The 11,349-nt window shown below is 50.9% G+C and overlaps 1 protein-coding gene and 1 long non-coding RNA gene across 4 annotated transcripts; one reads left to right on the top strand and one right to left on the bottom strand.

Moving 5' to 3' along the window:
- Positions 1 to 2,246: 2,246 nt before the first annotated feature.
- LOC125411534 (uncharacterized) lies at positions 2,247 to 8,835 on the bottom strand. Of its 3 annotated transcripts, none has more exons than XR_015735470.1 (4): positions 7,793 to 8,835; positions 6,431 to 7,286; positions 5,878 to 6,160; positions 2,247 to 5,796 (listed from the first exon to the last, which is right to left on the bottom strand). It is a non-coding gene; the product is annotated as an uncharacterized LOC125411534 (long non-coding RNA). The 3 variants fall into 3 exon arrangements; XR_015735471.1 differs by having other exon boundaries at positions 5,878 to 7,286; positions 7,793 to 7,890; positions 8,431 to 8,835; XR_007235351.3 differs by having other exon boundaries at positions 5,878 to 7,286.
- Positions 8,836 to 9,000: 165 nt separating this feature from the next.
- Ddit4 (DNA damage inducible transcript 4) lies at positions 9,001 to 11,138 on the top strand. Its single transcript, XM_048451734.3, has 3 exons — positions 9,001 to 9,155; positions 9,280 to 9,532; positions 9,803 to 11,138. Exons 2-3 carry the CDS (start codon positions 9,340 to 9,342, stop codon positions 10,294 to 10,296), a joined length of 687 nt encoding a protein of 228 aa, XP_048307691.1. The 5' UTR covers positions 9,001 to 9,155; positions 9,280 to 9,339; the 3' UTR covers positions 10,297 to 11,138.
- Positions 11,139 to 11,349: the final 211 nt, after the last annotated feature.

The following is an 11,349-nucleotide window of genomic DNA, read 5'->3' as shown; positions in this document are numbered from 1 at the left end:
ACTTCTCCTCTGTCATCTGCCAGTTGCTGAGACTATAGGCATGTGCCACCTTGCCTGGTTTTGTGCAATGTTGAGTCTTGAACCCAGGGCTTCCTACATGCTGGGCAAGCACTCTACTAAGTGAGCTACAGCCCCAGCCGTGAGATTGCTTTTTACATCAGAATTTAACTGTGGTTCCTGGGGGTCTGTCCCAAAGTCTGTCCCTTTGTGGGTTACACACAGGACAAGTAGAGCTGGGAAGACACCCCTCTTCTCACCACTTTTAGGGAAATATCAGAACCTTGCGGGGGTGGGGGGGTGGAGAGTGGAGGTGGATCCCAAAGGGGTAATGTGGTGACAATCACTATCTCCAATGGACTAAGGGTGGTGTCTAGCAAAGGGAAACCCCTTGGGTGTCAGCCTGCCTTTCTTACCGTTTTAGTCAGGACAGCAGTGTGTGTGGGGGGGTGTCCTGCTGAATTCTAAAGAAGAAAGAACGGGATGGGAGAGCACAAAGGCCAAGCCCAGAGGTGTCTTATGTCAACAGCTCCAGGGGACGGGGGGGGGGGGGGGGGGGGGGGGGGGGGGGGGGGGGGATGACAAGTGCTCCCTCCAGCTCTTCTGGGCCCCAGCGATGACCCCTCCCAGTCTTCTCATTCCCTTTTGGTTCATAAGCAGGAGTATTTGGGGCCCAGCATCCAGGACAGGACGTGTCTAGAATTATGGCCAGTCTGTTGACTGTGCAACCTTAGGCAAATCACTCCACCTAGCTGAGCTCTCGTGTTCTCACCTGTAAAGTGACAATGATAAACCCAAACCCTACTTACATATGATGCACAAACACTGGCTCTGTGTGTGTGTGTGTGTGTGTGTGTTCAACCTCTAGTGTCATTTCTCAGAATGGGTTCACCTTGTCTTCTTGGGAAGGGGATTATCACTAATCTGGAACTTGTCAATTAGTCTAGACTCGCTGGTCAGAGCCCTAGGGTTCTACCTGCCTCGACCCCAGCGCTGGGATTACAAACCCAAGCCACTGTGCTGGCTTTTTATGCAGGTCTGGAGGTTGAACCAAGGTTGTCTTGCCTGTGGGCTGAGAACCCTCTTGACCAAGCCATCTTCCGAGCCACATATTAATTATTTTAATTACAGATAAATAAACACCCACTGTTGGCTGCTAAAGTCACTGGAGATAAAGACAGACTTTTGAGCTTGGCCTGGTTGGCACACCCTGTAACTCAGCCCTTGGGAAGCAGAGGCAGGAGGATTATCTAGAATTTGAGGCCAGCCTGATCTGTATAGCAAATTCCAGACCAGCTAAGTATCTAATAATAGTAAAAATCTGTCTCAAAAATAAAAAAGGAGGTGCTGGAGAGATGGATCGGACCGGCAGGTAGGAACACTTGCCCTTCCTCTTGGGACTTGAGTCCAGTTCCTGCACCCATGAGGGGCCCGCTCACATTTTGGGGAATCCAACACCCATTTTGACTTCCAGACTTCTCAGTTATCTGCATGCACATGTATGCAGATACACATACACACGATTCCCTACCCCTGCCCTCCCACAGACAGGGTTTCTCTGTGTAGTCCTAGCTGTCCTGAAACTCACTCTGTAGACCAGGCTGGCCTGGAACCCAGAGATTTGTCTGCCTCAGAGTACTGGAATTAAAGGCTTGTGCCATCACCTCCCTGTAACACACATGATTTTTAAAATAAATAATATTAATCTTTTTAAAAAGCAAAAATAAAAAAATAAAAATAAAAGAGCTTTCTCTGCTGTCTGGGCGGTTGCAATCCGCCCTGCCCTGCCCTACTCCCTGCTGTGAGTTCAAGGCTAGCCTGAGCTACAGGAGAAAAAAAAGCAAAAAAAAACAAAACAAATAAAAAATGGGCTAGCGAGATGGCTTAGCAGGTAAAGGTCCTCACCACCAAGCCTGCTGACCTGAGTTTGAGTCTAGGGGCCCACATGATAGAAAGAACCAACTCCAGGGACTGGTGAGATGGCTCAGTGGTTAAGAGCACTCACTGACTGCTCCTCCAAAGGACCCGGGTTCAATTCCGAGCAACCATATGGCAGCTCGCAGCTGTTTGTAGCTCCAGTTCAAGAGAATTTGACATCATTATGCCAATGCACATGAAATAAAGTTAAATAAAGTTGTTTTTTTTAAAAAAAAAGAACCAACTCCAGAAAGCTGTCCTGTGATCTCTAGATGCTAACACACACACACACACACACACACTCACACACAACTTAAATAATGTAGTCAGTAAAGTTTATCACTTATATTAATATAGATCAACAACGTAACAGAATGCGATGTTGTAACATTTATAACAAAGTCATATTACGCCTCCTGGGATCTGTACCAGGGGTATACCCAGAATAACTCCCATCATCCTTAGCAGTCAAACAGCCTTGAAGGGTGGCCGCACTCCTGGTCCAGTACCCCACAACCTCCACTGGCTGCAGGAAATGGAGAGTATTTAGCCCAGTCTTTAGGGGCTTACTAGGGAAGGGACTGCCTAGCCCTCCCCAGCTCTATAATTTTCTTTCTTCGTAAGAGTTCAGACCCAGGATGGGAGAAGGGTCCTACAAAGCTGGTAGAAGGTTGGATAATGAGAGTCACTGGGATGGGCAGGTGAAGGAGAAAAGAGATGCTGTCCTGGAGTTCCGAGGCTAGCTGAGTCCCTAAGATCCTCTGCTCCAGCTTGGCAGGAAATGAAAAGATGGGTGGGCCGCACCGCGGCTGTCCGGGTCTTTGCTTCTGTTGGAATAGTCTGGCAGAATCCTGAACCCACCCTCCCAACTCTCAAGATCTCTCTGGCCCTCAACAGGACCGGTTTATGAAGCCAGCCCTTTGTGGGGTCCCCATCGCCTCTGCCCTGTCTCCAGAGGAAATGACATCTTGTGAAACTCAGGACCCTGGCAGAACTGGCCATCTGTGAGCTCACTGTTGTCACATGTAGGCCTTGTCTTTGCAGCTGTATGCCCTCACCCATCCCTGGCAGAGCACCCTGCCCCCACAGAGAGGCTTGGCTTGGCTGAGAAGCCAGCCTAGCCTCCATCCCAGGCCCTCCCTGCCCTTCTTCCCCAGAGGTCAGCAGATATGTAGGGAAGAGCACAAAACTGCCTGGAATCACTTGTACAGAAGGACCCCAATGGACCCCACCCCATCTAAACAGAGTTTGGAGGGAGGAGTGCCTATCTATACTATACGTTGTAAGCCCCCCACCCACGCCAAATCCCTTTCGTTGTTTTTGTGTGTGATGCTGGGATTGAGCCCAGAACTGTGTGCATGCTAAACACATGCTGTATTTCTGAGCAGCACCCTCAGCCCCTAAGAGTTAATCAGACTCAAAAGCCCCTTGGGGATGGAAGGATTAATGGGCTCTCTGGGCTGGGGTGTAGAGGGGCGCTGTGCCTTTTCCTTGGAGTGTACTTTCTAGATAAGATTTTAAAAGCTGTTTTCAATAGCTGTACTATATTGTATTGTCAGTATTTCCATTTCAAAAAGCAGCTTCATTTGCAAAAAGCCTCCCGCTGGGTTTTTAACACTCCCTTAGAACAATCAAAATCCTGCTTGAAGTCTTGTGTTGTGAGCTGTCAACAGCTTTTCACAACCCTCCAGTGGGCCAGGTGCATCTACAATCTTGCTATTCTGACCAAGCTGTTTGTTGTTGTTTTAAGTAAACGAGCCAGAGAAGTCTTTGGGAACACAGTTGCAGGCTTATTGTCTCCACCAGTTACCACTCCACCCTCTCCCCCCACCACCGGGAGGCTTTCTGTTCTCTGGCTACCTCCACTTAGTATATCCCTGAAGTTTCCAGTGAGCTGAGGAAGCCACTGCCAGCTCAAGAGTAGAGACAACCCTGCTGGTCTTCAGGGATTTTCATCTTGAATTGTGGGGTTCCCAGACTCACACCACCACCCCAAGATCTGGTTTAACTTCCCAAACCCGACTGGGGCGACTTGCCAGACTGAGGCCCTGGGAACTGGTGCTTGGGACAGGCACCGCCTGCCGAGGGAGGGGCAGGTGGCCAGGAGTGAGTGCTCACGGACTTTAAATTGCAGGCTCTGGTGGGTCCCACGGGAACAGAGCGCAACCAATGGTGAGGCATCTATTCTACATGGTCATGGCTCTGGCCACAGAGACTGGGGTGTGGGGCCCGATTGCCAACTCCAGAGGTGCAAGTCACCCAAGATGTGAAGCTAACCCACTTCCAGCCACCTCTCCACTAAGGCCATCTCCGCAGAGCAGGGTGCGTGTTGTGTTGTTGTGCGCTGTGTGCACATGAGAATTGTCTCCCCGGAGCAGGACTCCTTGATGACACATGCAAATGAGACTCTGATGGGAATGACATTTCTATAGCTGAACAAAGAGGTCCCGCTGACGGCCCACACCTGACAGGGATCTTAAGCTTCGTAGGTGTTTTAGAGATAGTGATGGATTGGTACCTGTCTCCTTTGGAGCCATAGAGATGTTTGGAAACCAGTGGAGGAGGTAGTTGCACAACATTTTGAATGTGCTATTTGTTCAGCTTGAAGCGATTCACTTTAGATAAGACTCTCACCTCGACTTTTAAAACATGCTTTCCTTTGGAGGTGTCTGTTAGTGGTAAGAGCGCCTGCCTAGCCTATGTGAGGCCATGGGATCCATTCCCAGCTCCGACGTAAAGAAATAAATAAAAATCTTGTCAAGTATTTTGAGGTACTTAAAGGAAAAACTCTGCTTTTCAAGAGTTCCTAGATCGGCTCTATGCCTTTGGGTGATTGGTTGCCCATTGCCTAGGGATGCTGCACTCCTGGTGGAAGACCCAGGCTGTCCTTGAGTGGGGCTCCCATCCCCCACCTGAGGAAGAGGACTATTCTGCCTGTGCCCAGCTTGAGTTGCAAAGGGGCTGGAAAGGTGACATGGAAGTCTTCTGAAGAGCCCCTCTGCACACCCAGCCCGATCCTGGGATCTCCATTATACATCCGTGTAATTCTGGGAATGCTGTCTTTTCATTTCATTTAACTGTCCACGGATCCATCCAAACATTCATTCAGTCGGGGGGACGCCCTGGAATTCTCCTGTGGGCCTAGCATAGTGCTGGCTAACGGGTATTAAGATGGGCAGAACACTGCCCTCCAGCTTTTAGTTGGGAAGACAAAAGGGAAGAAGAAACCTAAGGGTTGGGCTGGGGGTGCCGGGGGAAGCATGCCCAGGCAAGCCCAACTCTCCACAGCCAGGGGACAAGGGGAGGGGAATAGTAATTGCAAAGTTATGGCCTCTGGATGGGTCCTGATTCAGAAGCTAGCATATAGAACTGGGGAGAAGTCACCCCAGTTCCCCAGAGGGGCCAATGGTCAGAAAAGCCCCATTCTAGATTCAAACATTCTCTGAACAGGTAGTAATGGATCTTGTTCCCTGACATATCAAGCAGTTGTCCACTACAGGCCTCTGTCAGGCCTCCTTGTAGGGGAATCTCTTTATCCACCCTCTCCTAGTCTGAAAATAGTCTAAAAAACATCTTCACGGCTAGGTTCTTAATCCTTTTTTTTTTCATCACTTTTAAAAAAACAAGCCTTCTGATTGGTATTATGGTTCAATGTAAGAGCACACACCTAAGGTGTGAGAAACCCTGGGTTCAACCCATGGTGTAAAATAAAATCAAATGCTGAATAAAATCCCCAACAAAAACCAAGACGATTTCTTGGGGCCGTTGAGATGGCTCCAGGGGCAAAAATGCTTGCTGCCAGGCCTGTGAACTGGGGTCCAGTCTCTGGAACACATGGAGTGGAGGAAGAAGAGAACCGGTTCTCCTGAGTTGTCCTCTGACCTGGAAAAAGACATGCATTTTTGGAAAAAATTAAAATGTACTTTTATTATTTTAAAATATGTGTATAAATTATCAGATTACCTTGGAGCTGGAGTTCTGGGTAGTTGTAGATTGCCCAATATGGGAGCTGGGGACAGAACTGGGGTCCTCTGTAAGCCAGTTAAGTACTCCTCACAGCTGAGTTATCCAGTTATCACTCCAGGCCAAATTCCTTTTTTTTTTTTTTAAGGCAAGGTCTTGTGTGGTGAAGGTGGTGCACACCTTGCACACCTTTAATCTCAGCATGTGGGGAGGCAGAGGCAGGTGGGTCTCTGTGAGTTCAAGATCAGCCCAGTTTACCGAGGTAGTTCTAGGACAGCCAAGGCTACACAAAGAAACCCAATTTCAAAAAACCAAAAAAGAAAAAAAGAGAGAGAGAAGGTCGTGAATTCTCTGTGTAGCCTAGTATGCATGAACCTGAACTTCTGATCTTCCTACTTCCACCTCCCAAGGTGCACCACACACTTGATTTGTGTAGGTTTTGTCCTTGTGAGGATGCAACCCAGAGCTTCACATGTGTGGGGCCGCCACCTTTTCGACCAATATCCCAGCCCCTGGAAAACCAAAGCAACAGTAACAAACCCCACGGAATTACCCAGTGCTGGTGAAGGCAACCCTCTCCCGCTCGAGGGACAGTGTTTTATTCACAGCAAGACTGAGGCTGGAATGTGGCTTGGTCAGAGCGCTTGCCTAGTATGGACAGAATACTGGGTTCCATCTGATCGCCTCTGTAGCACAAACCAGTCTTCATGATGCATGCCTGTAATCCCAGCACTTGGGGAAATTCAAGAGGTCATATCAAGTTCTAAGCCAGCCTGGAATACATGAGACCCTGTTTCAAAACATAGACACCAAAAAAAAAAAAAAAAAAAAAAAAAAAAGAAAGAAAGAAAGAAAGAAAAAACCCCAAAAATGCTTACATAGCCCATGATGGTTACCTGTTGGATGAATGGGTGAATTCAAATAAACCCCTTTCCAAACTGGACAGGAATTCTTTTGTTTATCAATATTCATTTTAAAGAAAAACTGTTTTTCTTGAGGCAATATGTCATATTTTTGTGAAAAACTTCTTTTTTTTTAATCAAAAAAAAAAAAGTAAAAGAAGAGAAGAGGGAGGAGGGGGAAAGGGGAGGATGGAGATGTGGCCCGGTGGCAGAGTTGTACCTAGCATGCCTGAATCACTGGGTTCATCCCCAGCATAGAAAAAAAAAAATGGTGAAGAAGAAAAAAGCGTCCATAGCCTATCTCCAATGGGCTCAGCCAGGTAGGAGGAATGGGTGCCCTGCTGGTCCATTGATTTCTTTCTCCTTTCTCCCTGGCAGCGGGAAGATTCACTCACAGGCCCCAGCTCTCTCTCCCTCCGTGAAAGGCATTACCAGATGATGTCACCTTCTCCCGCGGAAGCATTTCATCTCACCACCCCATCCAATGTCCTCGAGCAAGTGGCAGATCTAAATGTCAGGAAAAAAAGCTTGCGCTTAGGTCTGGGAGTCTCAGAGGCAAACACAGTACTTTATTCTGCAGCTGTCTTTGACTGTGTCTCCTAATCTGAGCCCATCCCACCCTCTTAGGGGAATTGTCCATTAATGTGTTCTGAGGGGTTCTCTCACCTGTAAAATGAGAGTGGATGTGGCAGACCTTATATTCTGGTCCTTTTGCAGTTATATGACCTGGCTGTTCTAAAACTCAGGCTCTTAATTTTAATTTTTAAAATATTGGTGATAGGAGCTATGTTGCATGTTTCATGCCTTTAATCCCAGCACCCGGGAGTCAAAAGCAAAAGAATCTCTGTGAGTTCAAGGCCAATCTGGTTTAGGTAGTGAGTTCCAGACCGTGTGACTGCCAAAAAGATAAAATTGGTAAGTGGGAGGTGGGGCTGGAAAGGACAGTGGCCAGACTTCCCTGGCAAGTGTCACGTGTAACAAGCAAACCTGCCCTGTAGCGATTCGATACTCGCCTGTCTGATCTGGTTTGGTTCCTGCCCTCCGGGCGAGAGTGTCTGATGTAAGTTTGGTTTTTCTTCCATCAGGGTCCCGGTGTCCTACACTGATAAGGCTAGAAAAAAAAAAAAAAAAGTCGAGTCCGTCTGAATCTCCTCCCATCCTAAGCACTCACTATTAGCCCTCGAGCATCGCTGCCAGCCTAGATTTCCTGTTGCCTCGCTTGAATGACGAAACCCCTGATGGCTATTGCACTTGGGCTTTTCCAAAGATCTCGGCCCTGGGTTCCATTGAACTCTCAGTGTCTTAAAAAAAAAAACAAAACAAAAAACAAAAAACAACCCACAAAGCCTAAGAGGGATTTTAGGACCCGGCGGACACCAGGGGCTCTGCGGCAGCGGGCTAGGAAGGCAGGAAGGCATTGGCCCCGCAGTGGCCTGTCCCTAAGGGTTGATCAGTGTGTTTTCTTGATGTGAGTCCTTGTTCTCTGGCCGTGGATCAGGCGCTATGAATCTGAGTCCGTGAATTCTAACCCCTTCCAAACCCTCTGCTTGTGGACAACGTCGCACGGGAGAGCACTGGCGACCTCATAAACCCATCCCCCGGGGCTATAGAGTAACAGGAAGACTGATGGGGTTCGAGGAGGCTGCCAGACCAAGTTGCCTTGTCTTTGGACCTATCATCAAATGTCCATCGCGTGTCGCCAGGAAAGACAGCATGAGATTGATGCTCGCGGGACAGCGGGATAACGTCTGCCGCCGCGCCCACGGTCCCACGAGCATCCACTTGTGTGCCCAGTACTGGAGAGCTAGATACTGGGGGTACCTGTCTCCCCGGCTCATCGCTGCTTCAGGTCCCCTAACTTCATCCCAGGGTAGCCACGGGCTGTCCCCTCCCCCCCAGCAACGCGACCCTATAATAAACAAGTCTTTCCTTGATCCTCCCCTGCCGCGAGCGCCCTCAGGGACCTTGGCAGCTGCCGAAAGCCGCTTCCATTCCCTTCCAGAAAGGGGGTGTGGCCGCGGCTTAGGGGAGGGCGGAGAGGTTCGGCCAGCAGGGTTCTGGGGCTTCGTGGGGGCGGAGCCAGGCCGCTGTCACCAGGCAGGAGAGAACGTTGCGAACGTGCTCCAGGAGCCCATTGGCTGAAGTGGGCCACACTCCCGGATCCCCATTGGGCTGCGATTTGAAGGGGGCGCGGCCTCTCCGCGAGAGGCCTTATAGGCTGCTGCTCGCTGGTGCTAGGGATCGCAGCGGGCAGGGGGAGGTGCGGGAGGTTTCGAAGGGACAGGCCCAGGCACTGATCGGGGGTTAGCATCAGTTCGCTCACCCTTCGAGAGACAGGGCTCGCTTGTCCACAGTCCTCGCTGACCGCGCTAGCAGGTGAGTGTCCCTCCCGGGTGTGCACATCTCGTCGGGGGGTGACCTCGGCTGTTGGGGCCCCAGCGCCCTCAATCCTGTGCAGCGCCGACACTGACGCGAGATCCTTGTCCCTCTTGTCTTTCAGCGTCTTCTGCGCTCCCTTACCCAAAGCTCAGCAGCCAGCGTCCTGGCGTCTGACCTCACCATGCCTAGCCTTTGGGATCGTTTCTCGTCGTCCTCCTCTTCGTCTTCGTCCGGAACTCCAGCCACTGACCGGCCACCGCGCTCCGCCTGGGGGTCTGCGGCCCGAGAAGAGGGCCTTGACCGCTGCGCGAGCCTGGAGAGCTCGGACTGTGAGTCCCTGGACAGCAGCAACAGTGGCTTCGGGCCGGAGGAAGGTGAGCAGTGAGCGGGTGCGGTACTCGACTCGAGGGGGCCCGGGAGGTGGGAACAAACCGAGCTGTACCAGATCAAAGCCAGTCACCTTGGCTTTCCATCCCACCACGCGAATCAGATAACTCCGGGGTTAGAAGACACGAATCTGGGTCTTAGAAACTGAGGCAGGGAGTGGGAAGGAACGCTGTTTTATTAGCAAAATTGCACTTCCCCCGCCGGTACAGTTCCTGTGGAAGCCCCTCTAATACCGTTCCCTGTGTTCTCTCTTTCAGATTCCTCATACCTGGACGGGGTGTCGCTGCCCGACTTTGAGCTACTCAGCGACCCCGAGGATGAGCATCTGTGTGCCAACCTGATGCAGCTGCTGCAGGAGAGCCTGTCCCAGGCACGATTGGGCTCGCGGCGCCCTGCGCGCCTGCTGATGCCAAGCCAGCTGGTGAGCCAGGTGGGCAAGGAACTCCTGCGCCTGGCTTACAGCGAGCCGTGCGGCCTGCGGGGGGCACTGCTGGACGTCTGTGTGGAACAAGGCAAGAGCTGCCACAGTGTGGCTCAGCTGGCCCTCGACCCCAGCCTGGTGCCTACCTTTCAGTTGACCCTGGTGCTGCGCCTTGACTCTCGCCTCTGGCCCAAGATCCAGGGCCTGTTGAGTTCGGCCAACTCTTCCTTGGTCCCTGGCTACAGCCAGTCCCTGACGCTGAGCACCGGCTTCAGAGTCATCAAGAAGAAACTCTACAGCTCCGAACAGCTGCTCATCGAAGAGTGTTGAACTCCGTCCTGGGGGGGGGGGGCACACTGCCCCCCTCGAGACAGAAAACTTTCGTGGTGGAGACCAGCAGGCAAGGACTGAAGGACTATAACGCCTGTGTTAGAAAACTGACCATAGCCACCTGAGGGGCGCAGAGCCTGGTGGGAGAAGGAAGTGTCAAGGAAGGTCTCTAGGTAGTGTGCAGGTGGCTCCCTGTTGGGGCGCATGCCCCTTAGTACTGTAGCATGGAAACAAAGGCTTAGGGGCCACACAGGCTTCCGGCTGGATGTGTATGTAGCATGTACCTTTTTTTTTAATTATTATTATTACTGACAGTTACAACAGCGGTAGTGTGACAGAGCCAGAAGGGCAGCCGGTCTGCACTGGCCTCTGCCGGGGGTGTGTGCTGAGGGAGGGGGGGGTAGGTCTCGGAGATAGTCTGTAACGCGGGGTCTGAAAGGACCAAGTGTGTTTGTCGTTTGTTTCGTAGCTTTTGTTTTTGGGGGACGGGAGCTTCACTACTGACCTGTTTGAGGCAGCTATCTTACAGACGCATGAATGTAAGAGTACGAAGGGTGGGTGTGAGGATCGTTTGGGATCTTTGACACTTGAAAAAAAATTAAAAAACACCTGGGAGCTTCTGTCCAGCTTATCCCCTGCCGTGGACTGGAGGACTGAACTGTGAGGGGATGGAGCTGAGGGGAGTGGGGGGCTGGAACCCCTCCCCCAGAGGAGTGCCGCCTGGGTCTTCCATCTAGAACTGTTTACATGAAGATACTCACAGTTCATGAATACACTTGATGTTCAAGTATTAAGACCTATGCAATATTTTTACTTTTCTAATAAACATGTTTGTTAAAACACTTGAGTCTCGTCAGTACCATGAATGAACTAGGAAAGGGGTGGGCGGTAAAGACAAGTTTTGTCAGATTCTAGGGGCCACTGTGTGTGCCTGACCCCTTCCTGGGCTACCTGCCAAGCTGGTAACAGGTATGTGGACTGTGCCGTCAGGGCCAAGAACCTAGGCTCCCTCAACTCCGCTGGCTGGGGCTAACTAGGGGAATGTGGTGGAAA

This window comes from Myodes glareolus, chromosome 18, assembly GCF_982192425.1.
Source record: "Myodes glareolus chromosome 18, mMyoGla1.1, whole genome shotgun sequence".
Lineage (NCBI taxonomy): Eukaryota > Metazoa > Chordata > Mammalia > Rodentia > Cricetidae > Myodes > Myodes glareolus.
The sequence above is the reverse complement of the archived record's forward strand: the minus strand, read 5'-3'. Positions and strand labels throughout refer to the sequence as shown.

Excerpts from the sequence above, each read along its gene's own strand:
- Ddit4 (XM_048451734.3), top strand. The coding sequence starts at position 9,340 with ATGCCTAGCCTTTGGGATCGTTTCTCGTCGTCCTCCTCTTCGTCTTCG. Across the intron at positions 9,533-9,802 it reads TGGCTTCGGGCCGGAGGAAG|ATTCCTCATACCTGGACGGG; the intron begins GTGAGCAGTGAG and ends TCTCTCTTTCAG.